Source organism: Anabrus simplex, chromosome 14 (assembly GCF_040414725.1).
Source record: "Anabrus simplex isolate iqAnaSimp1 chromosome 14, ASM4041472v1, whole genome shotgun sequence".
Lineage (NCBI taxonomy): Eukaryota > Metazoa > Arthropoda > Insecta > Orthoptera > Tettigoniidae > Anabrus > Anabrus simplex.
The window spans coordinates 75,121,041-75,149,014 of NC_090278.1; the positions used below are offsets into that span (position 1 = coordinate 75,121,041).

The window sequence follows — 27,974 nt, forward strand, 5'->3', positions numbered from 1 at the left end:
ACAGAAAAATTACTTGCATTTCCTTCACAACAGTACACCAACCATCAGGTAACATCAACATGTTTATTTTATTTTTCAGTTGTGTTAGATTGTGGACTGAAATTCTGTCTGTGTATGAGGCATGACTGTTGATACTATCTTCAATTGCTCTGTTTATTGATTCCCTCTCTATTCTACTTCTCTTTTTGTCCGGTTCTTCTCTTGAACTGGTAGAATGTGAAGATAAATATGATAGACAGTTGGGAAAGATACATGGGACTGCATTCTCTGACAGTCGTGGACTTGGAAGAGGAGCAGTTAAAGTTTTTCCTGTCTTTGAATCAGTAGCAGTTACTTCCCACAAGACATCACTGGCTTTGAAATGTCTGTGGCATACCTATAAAATAAGATACCACTGTGAGCCAACTTCATGCATTTACAGAGTGAATAGGCCTACATATGTAGGCATGTAGTTTAATGTGTATAATAAATCTAATTCGGGTAATAATAATAATGTATCCCTTGATTGTAAGCTAACATAACCTCATATCTTACGAGAGTAAACATACCTACATATCACCAGTTGCTGCGTGTAGTTTAATACCTAATAGGCCTATGTGCATTATGATTATGTGAAAATGTAAAAGTAACAGTTACTCACCACCGAGTATTTAGTAACTCTGTAATCTTGTCTTGGAATTGCACGTAACTATCTCTGCTGCATAACCTCATCTTTCGGGAACTTAAACACATGGACTTTGTTATCAATATCGTAATTTCCCTTGCAGTTGGGCACACAACACTTTAGCACCATTGTACACAACGATTCGCAACTGGTACAATGAAAATAATTAAAACACTTCTACATAATTGCACCGACACATGACCACACTCATTGCTTTCTTAACACTGAGAAGATTCAAGCTTGCCTCCCGGTAGTGACGTCACGGTAGACATGCGGAACAGTTGTGAGGCCTTATTATCTAGGAGGTGTTCATCAAGCAGACTAAGGCCAGCTTCTCAGCGCTCCAAGCGCCTGAACTGATAACTACGCCGTGTTCGCTCGTTTACCTGTGTGTGACCGGACGAATGAGAAGGCGTATTAGCGCAGTCATAGTAGAAGGCGATGGTTTAACACAGGAAGGCGCGAATACCAATATCTTTTCAAGTCGCCGTAAGAGTGCAGTAGTAGACGCAGAATCTTCGCTGTCAGTGTGGGTGTAGAACTGTGTTATTGGTGCATGAATGTGTGTGTGAAAAGCTGAATTATTTCGTACAATGTGTAAACGTGTCTGGTCACTCCGGTTCGTACAAGATATATTTTGTATAGAACTGTGACATGAATTTATCATGTTATGCTTATAGATATTTCAGAGGTGATTTTAAAGTGTATTTGTTTCTTTCCGTTTGTGCAAGGTATATTTTTTTGTAGAACTGAAACGTCAGATTCTTTCCCCGAAATATTCAACTGTTGTGTACCATTTTTCCAATCTCGGCAAGGTGGTTCGCAGCCAGAAACGATACGGCTCCACGAAATACCGTCTAGAAGGGAATTAAGAGAAAAGCGGCTGTCGGCTTTATCTAGGCAAGGACCTAATAAAGGAAGTAATTGGATATCCTTAGATTACTCTCGCATCTGTGCCTTCACACCTTATTTCAGAGCCTCCGTAGCTCAGGCGGCAGCGCGCCGGCCTTTCACCACTGGGTTCCGTGATTCAAATCCCGGTCACTTCATGGATATTTGTGCTGGACAAAGCGGAGGCGGATCAGGTTTTTCTCCGGGTACTCCGGTTTTCCCTGTCATATTTCATTCCAGCAACACTCTTGAATATCATTTCATTTCATCTGTCCTTCATTAATCATTGCCCCAGAGGAGTGCGACAGGCTTCGGCAGCCGGCATAATTCCTATCCTCGCCGCTAGATAGGGCTTCATTCATTCCATTCCTGACCCGGTCGAATGACTGGAAACAAGCTGCGGATTTTTTTTTTTTTTTTTTTTTTTTCAGAAGGTGATTAAAGCCGTGGAGGATAGTGGATTCCTTGTGATAAGAATTGTGACGGACATTCACAAAACAAACGTCTTCATGTTTAGACATTTTGGACAACCTCAAATATCCAGACGATAATATCCTAATCAAACTAGAAACAGGAAATCAAATCCTAATTTGTGGGTACTAGCACTGCCTTCATGATGTCCAGGCCGTACTGTAACGAGCGCGGGAAAGCAATCAGCTGATCGTTAGGGGGGAAGTTTAGCACATGAGTTAGTAGAGTTAAACATAGATTTTTGCAGTTTTATTGAAATTTTTAATGATGGCCGCATGTTCACTCAAATATATGTGAGAATGAGTCGTCATCGACTGCATTATTAAGTGGAAAGTCGTTAATTAGTGTTGAAAACTTAGTGTGAGCGTGTATTAATATGAAGCCATAGGTTAAGAAGATCGTTCTTCAGTGTTTTAATTTTGTAGTTTATTTGTGTAAAGTTATATTTATAGTGTAAAATTAATTGAGTTAGTGCATTCTGTGTTTTATTATTATCCACGAATTGTATATACTTGAATTAAGATGATGAGTGAGGGGAATCACCATGCCTAAGATTTGCTGTGTGCCTGGCTGCAAAGCCAATTATAAACAAGGAGAGTACACTCCGGTATTTGTGTTTCCTTCTGAAGAGTTAAGTTATGGAAAAAGGCTATTCCCAGGGAGAATTTAATAGTTAATCACAACACAGTTGTGTGTATCAAGCACGTTCCTGAAAATCACATCCTGAGAGAAATAAGAGTGACCCATCCAGATGGTGAGTTAATTTTTTTATTATGTCATAAACATGGGTAACATTAGGTAGGCTCTATATTTTTATGTAATCAGACCTACGGCTTATCTGAATTCGGTGTATTTGAAAATGCAAGTCTCAACCCCACTGTCGGCAGCCCTGAAGATTCTTTTCCGTGATTTCCCATTTTCACGCCAGGCAAATGCTGGGGCTCTACCTTAATTAAGGCCACGGCCGCTTCCTTCCCATTCCTAGACCTTTCCTGTCCCATCGTCGCCGAAAATCTATCTGTGTCGGTGCGACGAAAAGCAAATAGCAAAAATAAAATAAAATAAAAATATGGGTATCAAACAGCAGTGTGATTTATTTAAGTCTTATCTTCTGACAGATTCAGATCTTATTTATGAATTACCTCCAGAAGTAAGATATCTGAATTTCCTAACTCGAGGGGCTTAAAGTATCCATCAGACATGTCAATAGAACTTGGAATTGAGGTGTACAAAGTATTTTGTGTGTTGGTGTCAGATACATATAAGATGGAATTTCTAAATTCAGACGATCCTAAGTCTGTCACAAAATCCTTGGCTTTGGAGTCAATGCAGTTGGCAGATTCCCTAGTCATTTGTGACTGCGGGAAGAAATTGGAAGTCCAGGCCGGGCAGTGTAGGCCTATATATATTTGGGTGAATATATTTTTAAACAACTTTTGTAAAATTCACACCGACGTGTGTATTCAACAAAGTGCTTCAAAGAGAGCAGACCTACTCCATACTGGTGTAACTTCCTGTGAGAGGTCCAGGAAAGCTGCAGTGTTCACGGAGTGGAAGCAGTGAGGTACAGAAATAAAATTTATATTTGCAATAAATAGTAATGGTAATTGGCTGCATGTTTTCTATCAGTGTGTATGATGTAAATGTTCCAGTTGACCGGAAAATGGATAAAATCGCAAGAATATGTCTCAAAGTGTTAGGCTGTACTCACGCAAACGAACGTATATACGCGAGAAATAGAACGTTACGGAGAAGGATATGCATTGTATGTCAGAATTAACAAATATTTGAGGATAGGTTTTGGTTTTATAAGGTGTTAACAGTTCTTTAAGTAATTTAAACGAGTGTGTTATTCAAGCGGAGCGTATGCCTATCGCCTTTAAGTCCCCCCCAAAGCGTGACGTCATCAGAGGTACAGTACGGCCTGGACATTACGAAGGCAGTGGTACTAGGTTCGTGTTGTTGAAGAGAGAATGGAGTGTGACATATGCGTCAGCAACATCTCGCTGCCTAAAGCTTCGACATCGCTAAATGGAACTGATTATCCATCAAGATAGAGGAGTTCGATACCCGAAACCTTGTTTTGTTGCTCTGGTGAAGCATCTGCAGGAGTTCGTTTAAGCTGCTGTGCCCTATTGTCGAAGTCCTTCAAACGCACGAGCGTAATACAAGGACTTGCGACGTTTCCCCTTTCAGAATGTATTTTGTTACAGTGTGAGGTCAAAGAACATCAGCAAAATGTTGGTGATATTATTCCAACCAAGTTCGTAAGACCTCTATTGACTGATATTGCGTTGGCAAGAACACAAAAAAGTACGGTAGCACTCCCAGCCTTCGTCCAGGAAAATCTTTAAATTGTGACATGAAGAGGCCAACTGCAACTTCATACAGGTAATATTGACGATATTTAATATTACTGATGTAATTTACGAGCTTCAGTGAACATATGACCATACTGCATAATATTTTGTAGGCTGCCGTCATTAGAATAAGTTTGGAACACTGTGCGTCTATGTCTGCCATCTAGCGGAAATTTTTGTCACAGCCTATTCGCCAAAAGCCTCGCATAGAGCAGGCAGTATAGGAGTATTCAGACGGCGGTGGTATACACCTGGTATTTTGTGACACGTGCCCTTAGGCTACAGTCTAGTAAGCCTACCCCAAAATCGACCTCGGTAACCATTTGAAATCATAGTGACCTTTCTTCTCCTTTCAGATGCTCCTGTAAGACCTACCTCTTTAGATTGGAGACAAAACGTGAGGCCTGCCCTTAGTTCGGATAGAAGAGCTATCCCACTTGAGAGTTCGAGATCTATGTCTCCATTCCGGCACAAGCATCATAAACTAAGGGTAAGACTAAATGATGGTGCATGCTTTCCGGTCGATATCAGCTGACAAATTTTAGCTGAGCGTAAATGCTGGGACATTTTCCTTGTAGTTATAGAGACCTTGATCTCGTGACGCTTTTAAACCTTGTCAAGCCTAACCGTGATTATTGGGATAATTCCAATCATCGCCCTAAAGAGAAATAGGACGCTGCTTGAGCGAACCAAGGAACTGTCAACCAGATCTCTGCCAGAGGAAAGAGGAGAGTCTCTTTTCGACTGTACAGTCTGCTGATTCAGCAAAACTGAGATCAACAGGACTGTTGAGTCTCCTCCACGATCTGAGGAGAACGGGAAAAGACACGTGAGAGAAAGACATTCCTTCCACTCAACCCAGTGAATATGGATAGGACTGGCAAGTTTGTAAAGCTTCACGACATCAAGACTGTCTTTACAACTACAAAGAAAGTATCCCAGCAGTTACGCTCAACTAAGTACCCTCGAACCTCTCTCTCTCTCTCTCTCTCTCTCTCTCCTCCACTCTACTCTAGCATTTCCTTTTGTTTTGGTTTTTTAATTTCGATTTTTTTCTCTTTGTTCCTTACAAGAAGTCACCACTATCACAAACACAACCACCAGATGTTTTGACCTGTTTAATTCTATGTCCAAACCGTGTAATCACACGTTTTTGATACGATTTAAGCCGGCCCCGCGGTGTAGGGGTAGCGTGCCTGCCTTTTACCCAGAGAACCCGGGTTCGATTCCCGGTCAAGTCAGGGACTTTTACCTGGATCTGAGGGTTGGTTCGAGGTTCACTCAGGCTACGTGTTTACAATTCAGGAGTTACCTGACGTGAGATAGCGGCCCCGATCTTGAAAGCCAAGAATAACGGCCGAGGCCCTCCAAGACTGTTGCGCCATGGAGTTTGGTTTTGATTCTTGATACGATTTACAAGTTGTAGCTTCTCATGTGCTCGAAACACTGAGACACTTGTCCTGCTCCATGGCTAATTGGTTAGCGTGCTGGCCTTTGGTCACAGGGGTCCCGGGTTCGATTCCTGGCAGGGTCGGGAATTTTAACCATCATTGGTTAATTTCTTTGGCACGGCGGCTGGGTGTATGTGTTGTCTTCATCATAATTTCATCCTCATCATGACGCGCAGGTCACTTACGGGTGTCAAATCAAAAGACCTGCACCTGGCGAGCCGAACTTGTCCTCGGACACTCCCGGTACATTTCATTTTACTGACACACTTCGTTTTACACGTACACAAATATCAAAAACGAATTCTCATGTTCTTCTCAAAGTTTTTCTTGGTCTTTGCAGCAGCATTTCTTCAACGGCAAGAGGCGCTTCAGCCCCGCCAGACAACTACACAGACGACAGCAGGAGATGTACGAGTTACACGCAGACTACACCGAGCCGACACTTTCTGAAGACGCTCATTGTCGACTGGATAATCTTACTTCCAAGATATGGAAGAATGTCGCCTCATATGAGATACAGTCCTCTTGGGTACGTAAAGACTGATAATGCATTACCTTAACGCCACGCAATTTGAATACTGACGTAGTTGTAACCTATATTCGGGACTGCATCGAGACGTCTAGCGTCTTTTGTGTTAGATGAGATTTCCAATGTCTGGGGTTAGGTTCTGCGCACTCATTAATGTGAGACAACTCTTTAGGCGAATATGGCACTTGTAAGAATGAATCTGGCGATGCTGGAGTAAATAATTTTGTATTTTCATTTTCTTATAGCTGTCGCGTCAACCAAGCGACTTGAATTTCGCTGGGGTAGCTCTCTCGTCTCTCGCGCGCCGACAAAGAAACGCAGTTCGTTGGAAAGACGGTAGAGCGAACAGCTGTGGCGTGCCTTGATTTAGCTGTTTGCAGCTTTTTAACTTTATAAAGAATTCTAAGGAATAATAAGCCTCCTTCTTTTGGAGAGGTGCGGTGATAGCTGTTGGCCTCGCTCGAGATTCACAGTGAGTTACGGTGGCAGAGCAGCTAGCTTGGATACATGTTAGTTGTAAATAGTTAATACTCGAACTGTTCAGCGCCGCACACCGGAGGATATTAAATAAAGCACTATAGCCACTTGCTAGTCTTGTTAATAAAAATAGCCATTTTTTGAAATCAATTGTAATAAAAGTAATTTATTTTTGGATTTCAGCATGTATTAAGTTTTTGGGAGCGATTCATTGATAGAGTACAGTATGTTTTTCGATGCACGCGGAAAAACATTTAGGTACCCAGCATGAGCACAGAGCGCTGCGCGAAGTAATATAATTTTGTATTTGATTGCTGTTTTGTCAGCCTATTTTTTTTTCATTGACTCAATCAATCTTTCACTTTCTTGGTTTATTTCTCCCCCTTCCTCGTAACCTATGCTGGCCATCCACAAGTTTTGGACCCATTATCTTGCGGAGGATCTTTCAAATTTCTCGGTTTCCCTTAGCACTGACTTTCCTGACATTCCTGTCATTCGGAGGCATTCACTAGTATACAGACACTCTGTTTTGATTACTGTCTTGAAGTGTCTTAATTGTAGTATTAATTTATTATGTTCTATCACTATATATTATTACAAATTTAATGATTGCTCTGAAACCAGAAATAATACAAGATTTTTTCTGTTATCTTCTCTAACCCACATACGTAAGTTTCAAAATATTAAATAAAAAAGAAGCACCGGGGACGTTTTGAAAATCAACCAAATTAACTCTAAAATCCTACAGTTCCCGAAATATGTGTTTTACAGTATTTAGGAAACATTCTACGATTTAATTAGAATTATATTAAACTTCTAACATTTCATTTAATTGCAGTAACCTATAAATAATTTCAGTAGTATTCACTTAATTTATTATTTAGCAATCGTGCAAATATTTTATTTATTTATTTATTTATTTATTTATTTATTTATTTATTTATTTATTTATTTATTTATTTATTTATTTATTTGGAGCCTGCGTGGCTCAGGCGGCAGCGCGCCGGCCTCTCACCGCTGAGTTCCGTGATTCAAATCCCGGTCACTCATGTGAGATTTGTGCTGGACAAAACGGAGGCGGGACAGGTTTTTCTCCAGGTAGTCCGGTTTTCCCTGTCATAATTCATTCCAGCAATACTCTCTGATATCATTTCAATTCATCTGTTAGTCATTAATCATTGCCCCAGAGGAGTGCGACGTGCTTCGGCAGCCGGCACAATTCCTATCCTCGCCGCTAGATTCCTGACCTGGCCGAATGACTGGAAACAGGCTGTGGATTTTCATGTGTTTATTTATTTATTTATTTATTTATTTATTTATTTATTTATTTATTTATTTATTTATTTATTTATTTATTTATTTATTTATTTTTTATTTTCAGATACATCCCTTCTGTTTACGAACATCGGAGCTAATACCTGACCTGGAAAACGCGTGGGCCCGTTGTCAGAACATGGGAATCGACTGGGCTTGTGTCTACACTCAGCTGGTGAGCAACACATAATTACAGTATATTATAATTAAAATAGTGAGGAAAGCAACGGGAAACTACCTCATTTCTCTAATACACCTCTTCAGTGACACCTAGACCATCTATGACAGCTAATAGTGGACCTGTTGAGGATCCAACCAGCCTTCGGCCTGAATACCCAACACAACATAATTAAGATCTCTTTCCCTGGTCACACAATGAGGACACCAGAAACCTGATTACCAAGAAAAATAATAGAGAAACTCTGGAATCTGAAGCAACAAGTAAGATGGAATAAGGAAATCAGAGAGTATGTATGTGGAAGAACTACAGGGTGGCGCACGAATAGTTGACACATTTGAAAAGCAAATATAAAATGCAACTTACGTACTATGTTGTTCAAATTTCGCTCACACCTTCCCTGTTTCATGGAAATATCTGTACAGGTGACACTGCTGCTTTGTCTCCAAATTCCTGCATTCCAGTGAGCTTTCTGCCATGACCGACCACGGCCGACTCTCCGTTCAGCTGCGCGCCAAAACAGTTATCTTTTATTGCGAATCAAAAATTGTTATGACGACACAAAGGAAATTTCGAGCTGTATTTCAGATTAGGTGGGCACCAGCAAGGAATTTCATCCTTCGCTTATGCAGAAAGTTTGAAGAACAAAGCAGAGTGAAGGAAGAAACGCGACCACGTGCACCAGCAGTTCGGTGTCCTGTGGGTCGCCATGCAGCGCGGCCCACACAAGTCAACACGGGGAGAGCTTCAAGAGGAAGTGGAATATCGCACCCTTCAGTTCAAAGAATGTTACACGATGACCTTCAGTTGTGCGCGTACAAAATGACTGTACTACACAAGCTCACAGATCTTCACAGGGAGAAGAGATTGCAGTACGCCTTATGGACTCAAGATAAAGATGAAGTGCTGTTTAACACTTGGTTCTCTAATGAAGCCTATTTTCATCTCAACGGAGCAGTTAATAAAAAAAAGAAGGTGCGGTTTTGGACTACAGAAAACCAGACATTATTCATGAAAAAACACGTACGGAGAAAAAGTGAGTCTATGGGTAGCCCTGTTAAGTCATGGGTTAATTGGACCTTTTTCTTTCAGTCAGACAGTTAATGCACAGCGATAGAAGGACATGCTGGGGAATTAATTCATGCCTCAAATTCTCGCTATCCCTATTCATACGCAGTGGTTTATGCAAGATGTTGCAACACCTCACACAGCTAACGATGTTCTTGAATTTTTGAGGGGAGTATTTGGTGATCGTGTAATGTCTTTTCGTTACCCACAGTACAAAAATAATGGCGAATTCTCATGGCCTCCTTAAAGCCCTGATTTAAATCCTTGTGATTTATTTTATGGGGCTATTTGAAAGAAAAAAAAAGACCTGAAACCCGCATGGAAATGCGTGCTCGGATTGTGCAGCTCTGTAGTGAAATTCATGAAGACCTGTGCCGCAAAGTCGTCAGGAACATGGGTACTCGTCTCGAAGAGGTTGTCCGCCGCGGTGGAGGCCACGTTGAACCTGTGATATAGTGAAATGTATTTCCACGGTCCAAGCTGGCTGTGTCTAAAATTTCATTATTGTTCTGTAAAAAATAAAGTTGTTATTCTAAAATTAAACGTGTCAACTATTCGTGCGCCACCCTGTGGAAATAACTCTGAATGATTTGCAAAATGAAACAGAAAATTTAAAGAAACTGAAAAACATAAAAAAAAAGGTTTTAAACCAAAAATAGACAAACGACATAGAATGGAAAGGGTAGTTATAGGGTAATTCGAAAAGAAATCTTATCGAAGAAGATGACAAGAAAATGATTGACCGAAATGCTCAAATGAGGCAGTAAAAGCAAAATAATAACTTCTTCTTCTTCTTTGTCTTCTTCCCCTTCTTTTCAGCGTTTGTCCCTCCTTGTGGCGGAGTCCGCTATATGGATTTGTTGTCTCTATTTAGTTCTGTCCTTGTTCATGTCAAGGTGGAGTCTAGCACTTTTCAGATCTTTGTGAAGGTTAATTTAGTTTATTGTTTATTGTTGGTTTCTGTTTATTTCATTTTTGTAAACTTTTCACGGAGGGGAGATTGTAACCACCAGTAACCCCCCCCCTTTTAAGCTACGCCCCTGAGCTCCTCAGAACTTTTAAATCACGGAATTACCAGCGTTTCGCCTTAATGTAGCAGTGGGCTCATCAGTTGGAATGTTACACCTTACCAAGACGCTGGCGCTAGTGCGCCGTTGAGACACCACTGCAAGCTTCTTACGTAGGACAATGCAGTGACAGTGCACTAGGGGAAGCACGTGTTCCCACTCGTATAAATGCCCGCCTTTTTTGTTTGTTTGCTCATTTTTCGCCACTGCGTAAATAATTTTGCTTAGGCCTAATAATGTATGTGCCTTCTAGAATAGAGTAGAATAGAATAGAATACTCCTATTCCCTAGTTATGGATCGCCTGAAAATAGGGAGAGAGCATTCTTTAATTGCAATTCATTAAAGTTTGATACATGCATTACATTCAATCAGTCACTACTGATCTGCATTTAGGGCAGTCGCCCAGGTGGCAGATTCCCTATCTGTTGCTTTCCTAGCCTTTTCCGAAACGATTTCAAAGAAATAGGAAATTTATTGAACATCTCCCTTGGTAAGTTATTCCAATCCCTAACTCCCCTTCCTATAAATGAATATTTGTCCCAGTTTGTCCTCTTGAATTCCAACTTTATCTTCATATTGTGATCTTTCCTACTTTTATAGACGCCATTCAAACTTATTCGTCTACTAATGTCATTCCACGCCATCTCTCCACTGATAGCTCGGAACATACCAACTTAGTCGAGCAGCTCTTCTTCTTTCTCTCAATTCTTCCCAACCCAAACATTGCAACATTTTTGTAACGCTACTCTACTCTTTTGTCGGAAATCACCCAGAACAAATCGAGCTGCTTTTCTTTGGATTTTTTCCAGTTCTTGAATCAGGTAATCCTGGTGAGGGTCCCATACACTGGAACCATACTCTAGTTGGGGTCTTACCAGAGACTTATATGCACTCTCCTTTACATCCTTACTACAACCCCTAAACACCCTCATAAGCATGTCCAGAGATCGGTACCCTTTATTTACAATCCCATTTATGTGATTACCCCAGTGAAGATCTTTCCTTATATTAACACCTAGATACTTACAATGATCCCCAAAAGGAACTTTCACCCCATCAACGCAGTAATTAAAACTGAGAGGACTTTTCCTATTTGTGAAACTCACAACCTGACTTTTAACCCCGTTTATCAACATACCATTGCCTGCTGTCCATCTCACAACATTTTCGAGGTCACGTTGCAGTTGCTCACAATCTTGTAACTTATTTATCACCCTATAAAGAATAACATCATCCGCAAAAAGCCTTACCTCCGATTCCACTCCTTTACTCATATCGTTTATATATATAAGAAAACATAAAGGTCCGATAACACTGCCTTGAGGAATTCCCCTCTTAATTATTACAGGGTCAGACAAAGCTTCACCTACTCTAACTCTCTGAGATCTATTTTTTCCTCGTATAATTATTTGACTATTACTACATTAAATATAAATTATTTTCTCCTAGACGTTAACAGTGCTATATAGTCTAGGACAACGTGCATATTTCCTTAGCTTACACAATGCTTACTTTCGTGTCACAAGTCTTTTTGAAGTATCCTACCATTATCAACATGCCTTACTTAACGGCTCAATTATGAATAGAAGATAATGACACGACAATACAACAATTTATATATTACGATATCTGAAATTATTTTAACCTATTGCAGTCGCTTAAGTGCGGCCAGTATCCAGTATTCGGGAGATAGTGGGTTCGAACCCCATTGTCGGCAGCCCTGAAGATGGTTTTCCGTGGTTTCCCATTTTCACACCAGGCAAATCTTAATTAAGGCCACGGCCGATTCCTTCCCACTCCCAGCCCTTCCCTGTCATACCGTCGCCATTAGACCTATCTGTGTCGGTGCGACGTAAAGCAACTAGCAAAAAAAAAAAAAAAAAAATTAACGTATTAGTAATTATATTAATTATTCTAGGAAATTTAGGCCTCTTATCCATCTTATCTTTCATTACTCTCGTTTGTATTTCTTTTGACGTTTTTAATTTCCCTTTCCCTCATATTTTTAAAATTAAAAAGATTGCTATTCTTCCCGATATAATCCACTCTTTATTTAATATGTTAGCAATTGTATACGAGGGTGAGTCAATAAATAAGTCGCAAAACTGAATTGAGGCAAAAGTAATCAAAGTAACTTTCTGACATTTATTTCACTTTTCCACATATTCACCCTGTACATTCAGGCACCTATCCCATCTCTTTACAAGTCCTTGAAAGCCAGCAGCAAAGAAGTACTTTGGTTGCTGTCGCAGCCAACGTCTAACCTCATAGATTAAGGCATCAAAATGACGGCTACCCAAATGATTTTTTAGGGGCCCAAACAGATGAAAATCACTGGGGGCTATGTCAGGACTGTACGGTGGATGTTCCAAGCGCGCCCCATCTCTGATGCTTTTCCTTCCATGGTTAAACTTCTGGATCCAATTAACCACAGCTTTCCGTGAGAAACAGTTTTCACCATAGACGGGATGCATTTCGCGATGCCCTTCTTCTGTGGACAGTCGTTTGGCCTACAAAAAACGCACAACTGCACGCTGTTCCTCTCGTGTACAGTCATGCAACAAATGTGCCATCGTGCACTAACAGCCTCTGACTGGTTGAGTGCCTGCGAGATGTCGTACGACAAGCATACATAAGCTGCCATCTGCTGGCCAAACTTGCGCGCGTAATTTCAAATGGTATAAGGCACACACATGTTTGCGACTTATTTATTGACTCACCTCGTAGAATTCTCTTTCTCTTTCTATTTTTCTTTTATGTTCATTTCCCACATATTTTACTCTCATTGCTTCGGTTGCTTTACAAACTCTTAATAGATGAGTTTCTTCCATTTCTTCTCCACAGAGTAGACACTGATTTTCGTTATTTTTTCTCTCTCTGGCCCTTATTTTTGTAAATTCCCATTACTCACCACACCATCTCCCTCACTTCTCTGTTAGAAAGCCTTTCTCTCCTTATTGCCATACTGAGTTTAATTTTTTAAAATTCCAGCAGTGTCCTTTTAGTTTGATATTCTGCTATAATCGTCTGTTTCTCAATGTCCTTCACTCTGACCATTACTTTCTTACTGAATTCCTTACCTTTATACTGAATCTCTTTACCCAGTAGCTTCCTATTCCTATTCTGTCGAGTATCTTTTTTCACTTTCGTTAGCCAGTAATCTAGTGTTCCATCTGTTGTTTGTATGCTAAATTCAGTATTGCCCTCTCCTCTCCCCTTCTTAATCTTAACCAATATTTTATTACTTTCCGGGCTATATCTGCTTGAATACTCATACCCTCACATTCTATTCCAACTCCACAATTGGCCATGATGTGCCTTCTACTTTCAGCATCTCGTAGAGTTCTTTTCCACCATTCAAAACTTGTGTGTCTGAACAGTTCAGTGATATTGTTTCGTTCTACTTGAACAGGCAGGAGGAGACCAAGGCATGAGTCTAGTGAAAGTTGGCACCCTCTTCAGCAACGTCGATGATGAAGATCTCAAGAGTCGACTACTCTTTGGACTCGATAAGTGTCGTGAAGCCTGGAAAGTGTACAAGATGGAGGAGAAAAACCACATCATATACAACGAAGTACAGAATGAGGTCAGTAACTAAGTTATATTTTATTTGGCTTGTACGAGTGCTGTTGCTTTATGTGAAGATACTTTTAACACAGCGTAAACCGGTGAATATTTCTGGATTTCCTGCTAGACCATGGCGGACACCGGTGTCCGCTTGCACAGGGTAAAAAAAAAGTGTCGGCCCGCAGAGTAGTGATGGGATAATCGAATACGAAATAATCGCTTATTCGATCATTCATTTGAAATTCCATTTGAATGATTGGAGCAATTGAATAGTGAATGCTTTCGAATTATTCAAGTGAAAAGTAATCTTAATGTTGTCATCAACTCATCATCAATCTCATCACTATCTCCATTCCCTTACAGGAAGTGTGTGGGTGAATGAGTCATGCACTCAGTTGGCATTACTTAAAATGCACTGATTAATATATTTATTGACTACGTGGCTCATCAAATTTATCAAGTCATAAATTAAAATTTGTTAGAACTTTCTCTAAAATATGGCAAAGTCGCTACCCTCGCTAAATTACTTCAAAAATACTCCAGATCACTAAATAAGGAACTTCATTTTGCGGATATTAAAGATTAAGTCAGTTTATTACCTCATTTAGTTTCAACATTTGGAGAATCATTTGAAAAAAAAAAGCGTATTTCTGTTTTTCGTAAGAGTTCATCTAGTCACTTATTTCAATCGATTTTTCATCCGACACACATAAACCGAGAAAGATTATTCTTTGCGATACAACTGAATGCTATTTGAATCATATTCAATTATTTTATTCGATTATTTAAATAATCGGATGAAAGTTATTCGATTATTAAAAGTATTCAGTTATCCCGTCACTAGTACAAAGCAAATTTCAAAAATATGATTGGCACCCAACGCGTTACAACCGATATAAAAAGTGTTACCTCTGTGAAACGTCTATAGTCCCTCAGCATTCTGTAGAACCTCCCAGCGATCCTTCTAGTGGTGCCTGTTCTCTAGATAGCGTTAGCCAGTGGCGGCTCCTCGCTATTCACAACCTCGTAAGTGCACATCCCAACGCATGGCTCTTATTTTAAAGTAAAGATTTTCGCGAATTCTTATTCATGGTAAGGAAAGTACAATATAAGTGTTTTTAATGTACAACCCACGATTTGCGAACCATTTACAGTCGCGATATATCGCGAATTTTAGTTATTTTACCATTTTCACAAATTATTATGGAATTCACGACTTTATTTGGCAAATTTCTAATTATTTCACTATCCCTTAAGTGATTTTGGACAAATTTTGCAATGAAAACCGCAATATATTGCAGGAAGTCATCCAACAATCGATCGCGTAGAAATAATCTATGTGTTATAATTCCATCCCAACGTTTCCGTTATCGATATCTTGCAGTTCGATATATCGAAATTGATTCCTATGCTGTCTAGCGATCCATACGACAACCACTAAATACCCTCATAATCTTATGAAGATATACGTAAGCTTTATCTACAATCCCGTTCAGGCCCCAATGAAGAATATTTGCACATAGGAAAAACATAGCGTGACTATTTCCTAGTTCCTATGCACTCCCTGCAGGATTTATTTATTTATTTATTTATTTATCTATTTCATTCATTCATTCAACTTCGCTAATCGGCCAACTAGGGACCACGAAAATCCTCACTTTACATTCCGGCATTTGTTCATTGTTCGCTTGATCCACATCGTCTTTATTAGCTCACTGTGGTTTAGCACGACGTTCTTCTGTCCATTTAGCACCAGTTGCCCTTTTTCGTCCCGGAAAGTCCCAAAAGTCTTGATGGCTGCTCTGAAAAGATTTCGGTCTTGTGCATCTCTCCCCCTGTGGGTGGGGGCGGTAGAATAACACCCACGGTATCCCCTGCCTGTCGTAAAAGGCGACTAAAAGGGGCCTCAGGGGCTCTGAACTTTGGAGCGTGGGTTGGCGACCACGGGGCCCTTAGCTGAGTCCTGGCATTGCTTCCACTTACTTGTGCCAGGCTCCTCACTTTCATCTATCCTATCCGACCTCTCTTGGTCAACTCTTGTTCTTTTCCGACCCCGACGCTATTAGGTTTGCGAGGGCTAGGGAGTCTTTCATTTTCACGCCCTTCGTGGCCCTTGTCTTTCTTTGACCGATATCTTCATTTTTCGAAGTATCGGATCCCTTCCATTTTTCCCTCTGATTAGTGTTACATAGAGGATGGTTGCCTAGTTGTACTTCCTCTTAAAACAATAATCACCACCACCACCACCACCTCTTGTGCATCTTCTGCTTGTAGGCCCAGTTCTTTAAGATCTTTCTTGACATTAACGTACCATGGCATTGCCGTTTTTGGTTTTGAGTCAAATATACTGAAAATACGTTTCGTCCAACGAGAGTCGATCATCCGTCGTGTATGACCGTAGAAGCGAACTCTGCCTTTACGCATTTTATTTATTTTTATTTCTTCTTCTTCTTCTTCTTCTTCTTCTTTTATGACCACATAGGATCACTTTAGTCAGTCCGTCGTTCAGGTCTCTTTGAAGGGATTGTTTGGGCTTTGCGGTCCTCCCAGTACTTCTTCAGACGCTCCGATCTTCGTGCCCTTTCCTCAGTTAAAAATATGCGTGTTGTTGGTTTGTTTTTGTGTAAGGGTAAAGCGGAGGTTTGTATTCTTGAGTTTTGTATTCAATTTTATCTTATTTTTGGTGTCTTCTGTTGTAAGGCCTATTTCCTTCAGATCCTCTCTTACTTCTCTGATCCATTTACATCCTGTTGTGGTATTTTTTGAGACGAGATTGTGTTGTACTAGTTGTTTCAGAAGTCTCGAATCCTGCATCCTCATGATATGTCCAAAGAATCCCAGTTTCCTCTTACGCATAGTATCTGTAATGGGTTCTAGCTCTTTGTACACGACTTTGTTAGGTATTAACCGCCACTGTCCATCTTTCTGATATTTTTTGTTGATACAGGTTCTTCCAATCCTCCTTTCAATTTTCTGAAGTCTGTCAGTCTTTGATTGTTTATTCAGGTAAAAGAGTGTTTCTGCTGCATATGTAGCTTCCGGTTTTATAACTGTGTTGTAGTGTTTTATTTTTGTATTTATTGATAGACATTTCTTTTTGTAGATATCCCATGTTAATTTTTGTGCTTTAGCTAATCTATTTGTTCTTACTTGGATTGAGATTTTTTCATTTAAGTTATTTATTTATTTATTTATTTATTTATGTATTTATTTATTTATTTATCGTATGGCAAGTGTACAAAAGAAAATAAACAAATGTATAAAGACAAGAATGTTGGTAGCATCCACATTTCGAAATCGATGCCCAGTTGTTGTGGCTAGTCAAACAAGTCAAAGACATCTCGGGCTGGACCATCATACTTCCTTAGAGGTCACTCTTCATGAAGGCGCTCCGCAGTCACAGGCAGGGGATTCTCGATGTAGTACGACATTGTTCTCAAACGGTCCATTGGTGTCTCTTCTGGTAAAATCCTGGGAGTCCAGTTGTGGGGTCATGGACGCCGTGGTCTTTCACAGGTGCAGAGTTCACGCTTTGAAGCCATTTTTTCTGGATAGTGAAGCCAGTTATGTCATGTTACATTCGGTTCGTTGATTTAAGACGAGGAGGGGTAGGTCATTAAGGACCTCATGTATTGGGAGATCTTCTGAATGATTAGGATGGTGTAACTTTCTCCACTCACGTACAGTTGCTTCCAGTTGTCTCAGTTCTGGAGGTGGTATGTTCCTGACAGTATGTAACCGTGGGACTGAGGTGGATTTTAGTTTGCCTATTATGATTTTCATACATTCATTCCGATGGAGATCGACATTTATTTTTCGTGTAAGCGATACGTTACCACACCGGAGCACACGATTTAGCCACTGAATAGTGGCGGTAGTGCGTAGTGAGAATGCATCAGCTCCCCATGTGGTCTAGGGTCTTGGACGGATTTGGGCAAAGTCTCCGCTTCATGTAGTTAAGCGTTCAAGGTTTCCAAGTCATTGGGGAGAATGCTTTCCCCTTCTTCTAATGTGACAGATCTTGGATGTTGTAGTGCCCTTATCGAAATGCGCGCCACGCGCGTACATCTACAGTCAACACGGCAAAGTGCAGCGCTGGATAATGACGTCACGCCAATTTTCAGTATAAACTGGCATGCAGAATGATCTGGAAAACAGCCAAGGTCATCATGATCGCAAAGCCCCTGTCAGATGCCTCATTCTCGCAAAATTACAGGCCAATCTCCATTCTATCCATTCTTTCCACATTATTCGAATCGCTTCTACTCATCAGGTTAAACACCATTATTGAAGATAACAATTTAATTAACGAAGAACAGTTCGGCTTCCGAAGTAAGCACTCAACGGTCCACCAACTCATGAGACTCACTGAGGAAATCACCAAAAACTGTAATGATAGAAGACACACGGGAGTCTGTTTCCTAGACAAATCGCGTGCGTTCGACAAGCTATGGCACGAAGGTCTTATATTTAAACTCAACACTTTAGGTATCCCTTCTTATATGATTCAGCTATTCAAAATCTACCTTCCAGATAGAAAATTTCAGGTTCAAGTCAACAAAACCCTGTCGAGCCCCCGACCTTTCTTGGCGGGTGTTCCTCAGGGTGGAGTTCTCTCCCCGATTCTTTTTAACTTCTACATGGCTGACATACCTAAGCCGAAGGTCTACATGTATGTTGATGATACGGCAATTTCCTCTGTCTCTTGCCAACCACCTAGAGTACTAAATTACATCCAAGATGCCCTCTCCACTCTCGAATCGTGGCTTCGAAAGTGGAGAATCAAAATGCACGTTAACGAAAGCAATGCAACTCTATTTTCAAAACTTACCAGGACTAACCTTCTCCCACTGGTCTTTTTCGGCGAAGTGATCTGGTGGAGAAATGCAACTAAGTACCTAGGAGTAATCCTAGACAGAGGATTCACTTTCAAAAATCACATTCATTCGATTTCGGTCCGAGCGATTAGACACTTATCCGAAATTATACCACTTCTGAAAGCCGATCATGGCCTTAATATAGAAAACAGGCTCACGCTGTACAAGACATCCCTTCGACCAATTCTAGAGTATGCCAGTCCGGTCTGGGGAATTGCAGCCAAAACCCACGTGGATAAAAGGCGCAGCGCATCCAAAACCGTGCGTTGCGTCTCATCAATCCCTAAAGATTGATGAGATCAGAACCAGAATAAAGAAGACGTCCCGGAAATTCTATTCTGGACTAATTCGCATGCCCAATCCCCTCATCACTACGTTGGGCAATTATGATACCCTTGGCCTCCGCTATAAGCGACCCAGGACATTCTAAATTAGTCGCCCCTAATAAGGGCCCAGGTCACATTCTGACCAGTTCCAATTCCCTTCCAACAAGTCCCCTCACCTTCACATCAATGCAGCCCTAGTTAGATAAGTCATGAAATAGCACCCAAGACCCTTACAAATCGGAGGGCTGAAATCCTCATCAGAAATGGCACGTCCGTATTCTGTTTGAGACTTGAGGCATGGACGACACATTGCCATACGCCGACCTGTCTACACCCTAGTCCAGACACGTAGGGTATCCCCTATTTGAAAATGTGGACTGACACAGTCGTGAGGTTTCACCTATGCACGCACAAGCGTACCCTCGGAAACTTTCTCCTTCGCACGGTTGTCTTCTTTGCTCTCAGCATTCTCGTGACATATTCTATGACCCATTATACATTGTACAGAAGGACTTAATTCCTTACTCTTGATTTCATGTGCTTTAAGGTACGCCATCCCTTAATATTTGTGTTCTGACAACGAGAACATTATTGTGACTTAGAGCACACTTAGGAACTGGCAACAGTCATTCCCACCAACAAGCATGATTTTGTAAATAATGTACATAGTTTATTTTCATGGTCACCGGCGAGAAAAACCTTTGATTTCAGTGCTATTTAAAGTGAATGAATACTTGTAAACTAGTGAATCAATAAAAACAAGTTCGTGTTTGTACACGTGTTTGCTTTTGTACACAACATCGGATCTCTCTCTCACGGCCAACCTAAGCTACATCAGAAGAAGGAACTTTCTATTTTTGCTAGTGGCTTTACGTCGCACCGACACAGATAGGTCTTATAGCGACGATGGGATAGGAAAGGCCTAGGAGTTGGAAGGAATCGGTCGTGGCCTTAGTTAAGGTACAGTCCCAGCATTTGCCTGGTGCGAAAATGGGAAACCACGGAAGGAGGAAGAAAGCAAAGATCTTTCTGCAGTATTAAAAGACAATGATAATCCCATTCTTTGGTCCTTGAAGATATTGTTAACACTACGTAGAGTTATGTTTAGTACTTCAGGTTGTCCGGCTCATGACTGTGTTAGCGTGCTGGCCTTTGGTCACAGGAGCCCCGGTTTCGATTCCCGGCAAGGTCGGAAATTTTAAGCATCATTGGTTACATTCGCTAGCACAGGGGCTGGGTGTAAGTGTCGTCTTCATCATCATTTCATCCTCATCACGACGTGCAGGTCACCTACGGGCTTCAAATCACAAGACCTGCATCTGGCGAACTGAACATATCCTCAGACACTCCTGGCACTAAATGCCATACGCCATTTAATTTCAGTGTTCCAAGTGAATCCTTCATTTCTTATTTGATGTTTGTTTACAGCTGATGAACCGGGTGTGGACGGACGATAAGGAAGAGCCATACCACTCGGAGGAATACGACTACAACGACGAACCTGGAAGAGGTGGTGCCAGAGGACACAAACCATATGGACACAGGTTCGGCGGACGATATCCCTTCAGTTTACTGCGACACGAACGAGACGACACTGAAGACAAAATCATTAAGGAGAAAATCATTAATGAATCCATGAAGGCGGACGACGCAAACGAAGATCCTGGTATTTTTATTATTATTATTATTATTATTATTAACAAGTTGGTGATTATGAAATCTGATATTTATCGGCAATGACGTGTTCTGTCTTAAATGCTGGAATAATTAACACAAGCTTAGGAAGGGGTCAAAGTTCATTGAATTGCATTAGGCTTATATGTTTGATTAAACACTCAGCCTGTATGAAAGGCTGATATGCCGCAGATGGAGGTAACTATGACAATGCAACGCACTTCGTAGTTAACGCTTTCACCGCTCAAATGTCCGACTCCAACTTTCGATACTTAAATTTAGTTCCTGACTTCTCCTCCACCAGCTTAGTTGGGACCAAACATTAGACACATCAAGAAGAACTCATTCCTTAGAGCACTAAAGACTGTACGAATATTGGTGAAATTTTCAATCCTTGTTTAGAGCACTAATCCATCATACTCTTAAAGGCTTGCATGCTCGTTGATCTAGAGGGCTGTGCCAGCTTAGGGATACCCATGCTGGATTGACCTCAGAGCAGGGCCAGACTAACAAGTAGTTCCCTGAGTATCACCACCTAATGGCAGTTCCCAGACACCACCACTGTCTCCATCTCCTCCTTTCCCAGGCCTATTCTTTGGTTGTCTGATATCCTCCACTCTTCACTTCGCTCACCATTGTAAATCCTCTTTAGTCGTCAATAATTGGGAGCCATTTCGGCAACGCCCATACCCAATACCTGAAAAATTCCACGCTGGAGTTCGGAAAATCATACAATAAATGGAGGATAACGGTATTATATCAAAATATCCCACCCCATTTTTGAATCCACTGGTGGTGGTCGAAAAAGCCAACGATTCGTTACGAGTTTATCTTGACGCTCAAGCCATAAACTAACTATTAATTCCTGAGTATGATCAGGCCCCATGTATAAAGAGGTTCTCAAGAAGTTTCGGGGTATTATTCTCCGACCTTTTATCCTTATAATGTATCTTTGAGAGTTATTGTTAGAAGCCCTTTTCCTCTCATAACGTGGCCTATCCGGTTGACTTCATCTTTAAAACAGTAATTAGGAAGGTTATGTGTTCTTTGACTCATTTTAATACATCATTTTACTCTGTCCACCCACTTTTTTCTTCCTTTCTACACCAAACCCATATTTCGAAAGCATCGATCCAACCTTAGAGCCTTGTTTAGAGCCCATGTTTCACAATCGTATGAAAGAACATTCCATACAAAACATTTCACAAGTATTTTTCACCGTTCTAACTCCATTTCACTGTGTAACAAGAGTTTCTTATTGTTAAATATTTCCTTTGCCATGGATATACTGTCACTTATCTAATTTTCATTTAACATGTTGGCAGCATGCAACAAAGGACAAAAAGGAGATATAAACATTGAGCATAAACCCAATATCTTCAGTTATTGTCCGCTACCAGTACCATCAACCGAGAAACTTTCCACTGTTCATGTATGGATGTGAGATTTGGACGCTGAAACAGGTAGACAAAAGATCGATGCTTTGGAGCTTTGGTTTTGGCAAAGACTCTTACGAATACCATGGACAGCAAAAATAGCCAGTAAGGCAGTTTTACAGCATATCAAGCCTCGTATGTCATTGGTTGGTAAGATTATGATGCTGAGAGCGGCATACTTTGGCCATGTTACGCGAACAGGTGCATTGGAAAAAGCAATCATGCAAGAAATGATCAGCGGTACAAGAAGAGCAGGTCACCAGAGGACTCGTTAGTTAGACACCATTAAAACAGACACAACCGTCACCTTGGAACAACTAAAGGAAGCAGTGTGGAGCAGGACAACTAGGAGAGCGCAAATTCATAGAATCGCCGATGGTCGGATCCGACTGAACGGATGTCATCATCATCATCATCACCACCACTACAATCAATGATCACCATGCCTTTGATCTACTCTTCACAACATGCGCTCGATGTGACCACCATACATTGCAATAGAGCCTTCCACCCTACGTCGCATGAGACACTTCTGGCTGTTGCTGGATTGCATCACAGGCATTGAATACGCTTTCCCGAATTGTATCTACATCATTTACGGGGACCGCATACACCATGGTCTTTACATGTCCCCAAAGCCAAAATTCTAAATGGTTGAGGTCAGACAAACGGGCAGGCCAAGGTATTGGCCCTCCCCGACCAATCCATCGCTCATGGAAGACCAACGTTAGGTGTCACCGAAACCTAAGATTAAAATGGGCCGGTGCCGCATGATGCATACACCACATTCGCAGTCTTTTACGACCAATGTTTAGATAGGAACGTATTTCCGTCTGTTGTTGCATACGACCCACCGTAAATTATTGGAACATCGTGATCATTAATCGGAGCATATCAGCAGTCACGAGATGGATGGCAAGGGCAAAGAGAGCCCTCTAAGATAAACAGCATCTGCTGGCCAACAAACATGTAGATATTCAAACTCGGAAGACCTTGCATAAACCTTTGTATAGAGCGTGCTTCTGTATGGTTGGGAAAACTGGACAGAAGGAATAAAAGAAAAGACTAGAGGTAAATAAAATGTTGATCTGGAGGAGAATGTAGAGGATATGTTGGACTGAAATGAAGAGCAATACCGAAGTCCTTAGAGAAATAGGAGGAAAACGGAATCTGATAACTGAAATAGGAAATTAAAATTTATTGATCACATTCTGCGGCATGAAGAGTTCCTTTGTAAAATCATTGAAGGAAGAATTGCTGGAAGAAGAGGAAGAGGACGACCCAGAGTGTCTTATTTCAAGAAGCTGCTTCTGAGGATGTACAGCAAGATCTACGCGGAGTTGAAAACACTGGCTCTATGGCTGCGGTGACAAGGCTTAGCCTTTAGAATGTGATGATGACGTGGTCATTGATCGTAGTGGTAGCGGACCATAAGTCCCAAGTTATTTGGTTTGCGACCAATGTTGATAGGACGTTCACCCCCCCCCCCTTCGTTTCTTGCGTGCTGTCTCCTCTGTAAATATTGGACTCTTTTTCAAGGACTCCTGTATACTCTTTAACCTGTACAATTTTGCCTTCACATCCTTTAGATAGTATTTTCTCATAACCGTAGTTTTGTTTTTACGTTATTTTCATTCCGTGCCTTTCCATTCCTTCTTCCAATTTATGTATTTATGTATATACAAGGTATTAAAACAGTTATGGTCAAACTTTCAAGATATATTCTTTACACGTAGAAGAATAAAATATGTTATATGGACACGGGTCTGAAAACGCTTTTTTCTAAGTTAAAATTCATTCTCTACAACTCTACATGAAATTTTCGAAATTACCCTCCGTTAGCAACCCGCCATGGTACACTGGTACGGTATATTGCTATGACACACCCTGAAACAGGTGGTGGTGGTGGTGATTATTGTTTTAAGAGGAAGTACAACTAGGCAACCATCCTCTATATAACACTAATCAGAGGGAAAAATGGAAGGGATCCGATACTTCGAAAAATGAAGATATCGGCCAAAGGAAGACAAGGGCCACGAAGGGCGTGAAAATGAAAGACTCCCTAGCCCTCGCAAACCTAATAGCGTCGGGGTCGGAAAAGAACAAGAGTTGACCAAGGGAGGTCGGATAGGATAGATGAAAGAGAGGAGCCTGACACAAGTAAGTGGAAGCAATGCCAGGACTCAGCTGAGGGCCCCGTGGTCGCCAACCCACGCTCCAAAGTTCAGAGCCCCTGGGGCCACCCTGAAACAGCACAATATGTTATGACCTTGCGGCTCAGGGCAGAAAGGGAAGCCCTCATCAAGAGAAAATGAGGAGAAGACATCAGAAGTGAAAAAAATATCCAAAGAAAAAGAATTGTGAGGTCTGAAAGGGAAACATACGGTACAGGGCAGTTCTGAAATGAATAGATATTATTTTGCTTTTTTTTTTCGCTTTGCAGTATTTCAATATTTTGCTCTGTACAAAATGCTCCTTGCGATGCAATTTTTATCAGAACTTGTTTTAACTTGTGTTCTGATAGGTACAAGTATTTAATGGGTTTTAAAATACTTTAAATTTTAATATGAATTTTGACGTTCAGTGATGAATTAATAGTGATTTTTAAAATTTAGAAACACAATTTTAAACATTTCTGGACGGAATAGTAAGGTATGGCGGGCCAAACTTCGTCCCCAGACCTAATTCCTAATTTCGTCTCCCTAGGGATTTCCAGTTTGCACGGTTGGTACCTAATGTTTATCCGCGCGCACACGCGTAGCCTCATCCCGTCGTCTTGTTGCTCGTGTTTACCACGTTTAGTTTCCGTGTACAAGGAGGAGTCGAGTTAGTGCAGCGTTCAAATTACAATTTGTTTTACGTCACACCGACACAGATAGGTCTTATGGTGACGATGGGATGGGCCCAGGAATAAGAAGGAAGCACCCGTAGCCTTAATTAAGGTACAGCCCAGCATTTGCCTAGTGTGAAAATGGGAAACCACGGAAAACCATCTTCAGGGCTGCCGACAGTGGGGTTCGAACGCACTATCTCCCAGATACAAGCTCACAGCTGCGCGCCCTAACCGCACGGCCAACTCGCGTGGTGCATTCTTATTAATTACTTGTTATTCCTAAAGTGAGCTCTGATATGTGCAGGAAATTCCGATTGATTGATTGATTGATTGATTGATTGATTGATTGATTGATTGATTGATTGATTGATTGATTGATTGATTGATTGATTGATTGATTGATTGATTGATTGATTGATTGATTGATTGATTGATTGATTGATTTTTAAAGGGGTCTAACATCGAGGTCATCGGCCCCTAATGGTACGAAATGAGATGACAAATAAAAAGTTCAAAATCCTCCACTGACCAGAATTCAAAGCGTGAGGAGGAAGAATGAATGGATGGACGGATATGAATTTAAAACGATCAGTGGATCCGACCCACAGTGCCTCACACGCACAGAAGCTGGCACAAAACAATCGTATTACTGACCAAGGGACTGTTTCTATAGCACGATGCTGAATCGATTATGCTTGTTGTCGAAATAGGTCCAAAATCCAGGTCATCGCCCCTCATAATGGTATCTATCGCTAGGAAAGTAGAACCATGCTATTTGTCATGTTGCGGTACTAATCAAGAGTAGCGTAAACTCGCGGAATTCCACACATTATGGTACTACTCACAGGTAAGGAAATTCGCACAGACCTACTGTGTTTCGCACATTGCGGCGCCATTTACAGGCAACGCAAACCAATGGTGTTCGTCACCTAAGTTTACTAACCACAGAGACTCGTACTATCCCGTGGTGTCGCTCATATAGTGCTACTAATCACAAACCTATTTCGTACCTAACACAGTGGTACTACGCGCAAGGAAAAGCGACCCACGATGTTCCCTGCGTGGTGGCACTAATCACGAGTAGTTTCATGGTTCTAATATGATCATCCCTTGGTCACCCCTTTTAGTCACCTCTTACGACAGGCAGGGGATACCGTGGGTGTATTCTTCGTCTGCGTCCCCCGCCCACAGGGGGTAGGAAATTCTGGACTGCATTTCAGTCGTGTGGTATAGTTCCTGGCGTGTAATCGCTCCAGTTACTTTAGCGTCCATCATAATAAATCAGGGAATGTTTGTAATTTCGTCCCCCTTCATTTTATTTGTTATTTATGAAGTTTATTATTATTTTCAGATAAGGAGTGAGATAAGGAGGTTGTGAAAAAGGCTATTAAGGCAGTGAGGGACAACATAATGGGTTTCAAACGTGCAAGTAAAGCGTTTAATAATCCACGAGCAACGCTGAAAGACTGTGTTAAAAAAAGAACACCAAGAAAACATTTTCCATAAATGGCCTTCAAGTAATTCATCATAGGGAAAGTCTTTGGTAAGAATAGAAAGGAAAATGTACTAAGATTAAATGTACTTTTCATCAATTTGGTGGGGGACGAAATTACGAACACATTTTTGTAGTTTAGTTTTTGTAGTGTTTATGTCAAATATTCACTACTTTACCTTATAACAGTTTCATTGTAAATAAAGAATATAGTCAGTAATCTCTATATACCGATTTCTATTCTTGTGCATAATACTCCTGAATTTCTACAAGTCCAATCTTCTAAGGGGACAAAATATGAGTCCCCTACTCTATTCATCTCATACTAAGATCCATTACTATTTCTAGATAAATGTCAACAACATTTCAGTTTGATAAAATTTGCATTTGGTAAAAATCGGATAACTGCAGAAGTTTCAAAATTCAGTCACTCAGCTCGATAGCTGCAGTCGCTTAAGTGTGGCCAGTATCCAGTATTCGGGAGATAGTAGGTTCGAACCCCACTGTCGGCAGCCCTGAAAATTGTTTTCCGTGGTTTCCCATTTTCACACCAGGCAAATGCTGGGGCTGTACCTTAATTAAGGCCACGGCTGCTTCCTTCCCATTCCTAGCCCTTTCCTGTCCCATCGTCGCCATAAGACCTATCTGTGTCGGTGCGACGTAAAACAACTAGCAAAAAAAAATCAGTCCTAACTCCCCCTCTATTTATGATGAAAACTCCCCTCTATTTATGGTGAAGTACTGTGAGTGTGTTCTTTTGCACCAATAGATATGAGTGGCAGTTGCGACAACAATCCTACCGAATGCAGGCCTGGTAATGGCGGCCACACAATCAGTATGGAACAGCCTGTAACAATGAGGGTGCCCATGGTGGACAGAAGTCGTCACCACTTGCCGACATTCATCATGCAGTCCCGCGCTCGAGATATTCTGGTGGACAGAGACCTAGACAAAGAGGAGAGAGTGGAGTTAGAGCTAATGACAAGAGTCGGCGCGTGTATTAAAGAAGAAGTCGTCAAAGTAAGTATCACGCCATCTTTTCCGCCCGGGGTTTATTTAGTTCCTTTTCATAAAAGAGAACAGAATACTTCCATCCCCTCGTTCCGGATCGCCAGAAACTAGGGAGAGAAAGAAATAATTTATTGTAATCTAAATTATTTGATACATGCATAATAATATTTTACAATTAATTTATCTATTATTACATTAAATATTAACAATTACGCCCAAAATGTAGTTTCTAAGATTCTTCTCTTTCTTTTTGCCCTAGACGTTAACATTCTTATAAAGCAGTGGTT

At 41.0% G+C, this 27,974-nt stretch overlaps 1 protein-coding gene across 1 annotated transcript in view; it reads left to right on the plus strand.

Annotated features, from left to right (window-relative positions):
- The window catches only part of LOC136885325 (uncharacterized), a 74,311-nt gene that overhangs the window by 41,535 nt on the left and 4,802 nt on the right, over positions 1-27,974 (plus strand). Inside the window, exons 2-7 of the mRNA XM_067157837.2 lie at positions 4,743-4,876; positions 6,178-6,366; positions 8,225-8,332; positions 13,884-14,057; positions 20,670-20,907; positions 27,446-27,696. Of these exons, the coding sequence (XP_067013938.2) occupies positions 4,743-4,876; positions 6,178-6,366; positions 8,225-8,332; positions 13,884-14,057; positions 20,670-20,907; positions 27,446-27,696 (1,094 nt within the window). The remainder of the gene's footprint in view (positions 1-4,742; positions 4,877-6,177; positions 6,367-8,224; positions 8,333-13,883; positions 14,058-20,669; positions 20,908-27,445; positions 27,697-27,974) is intronic.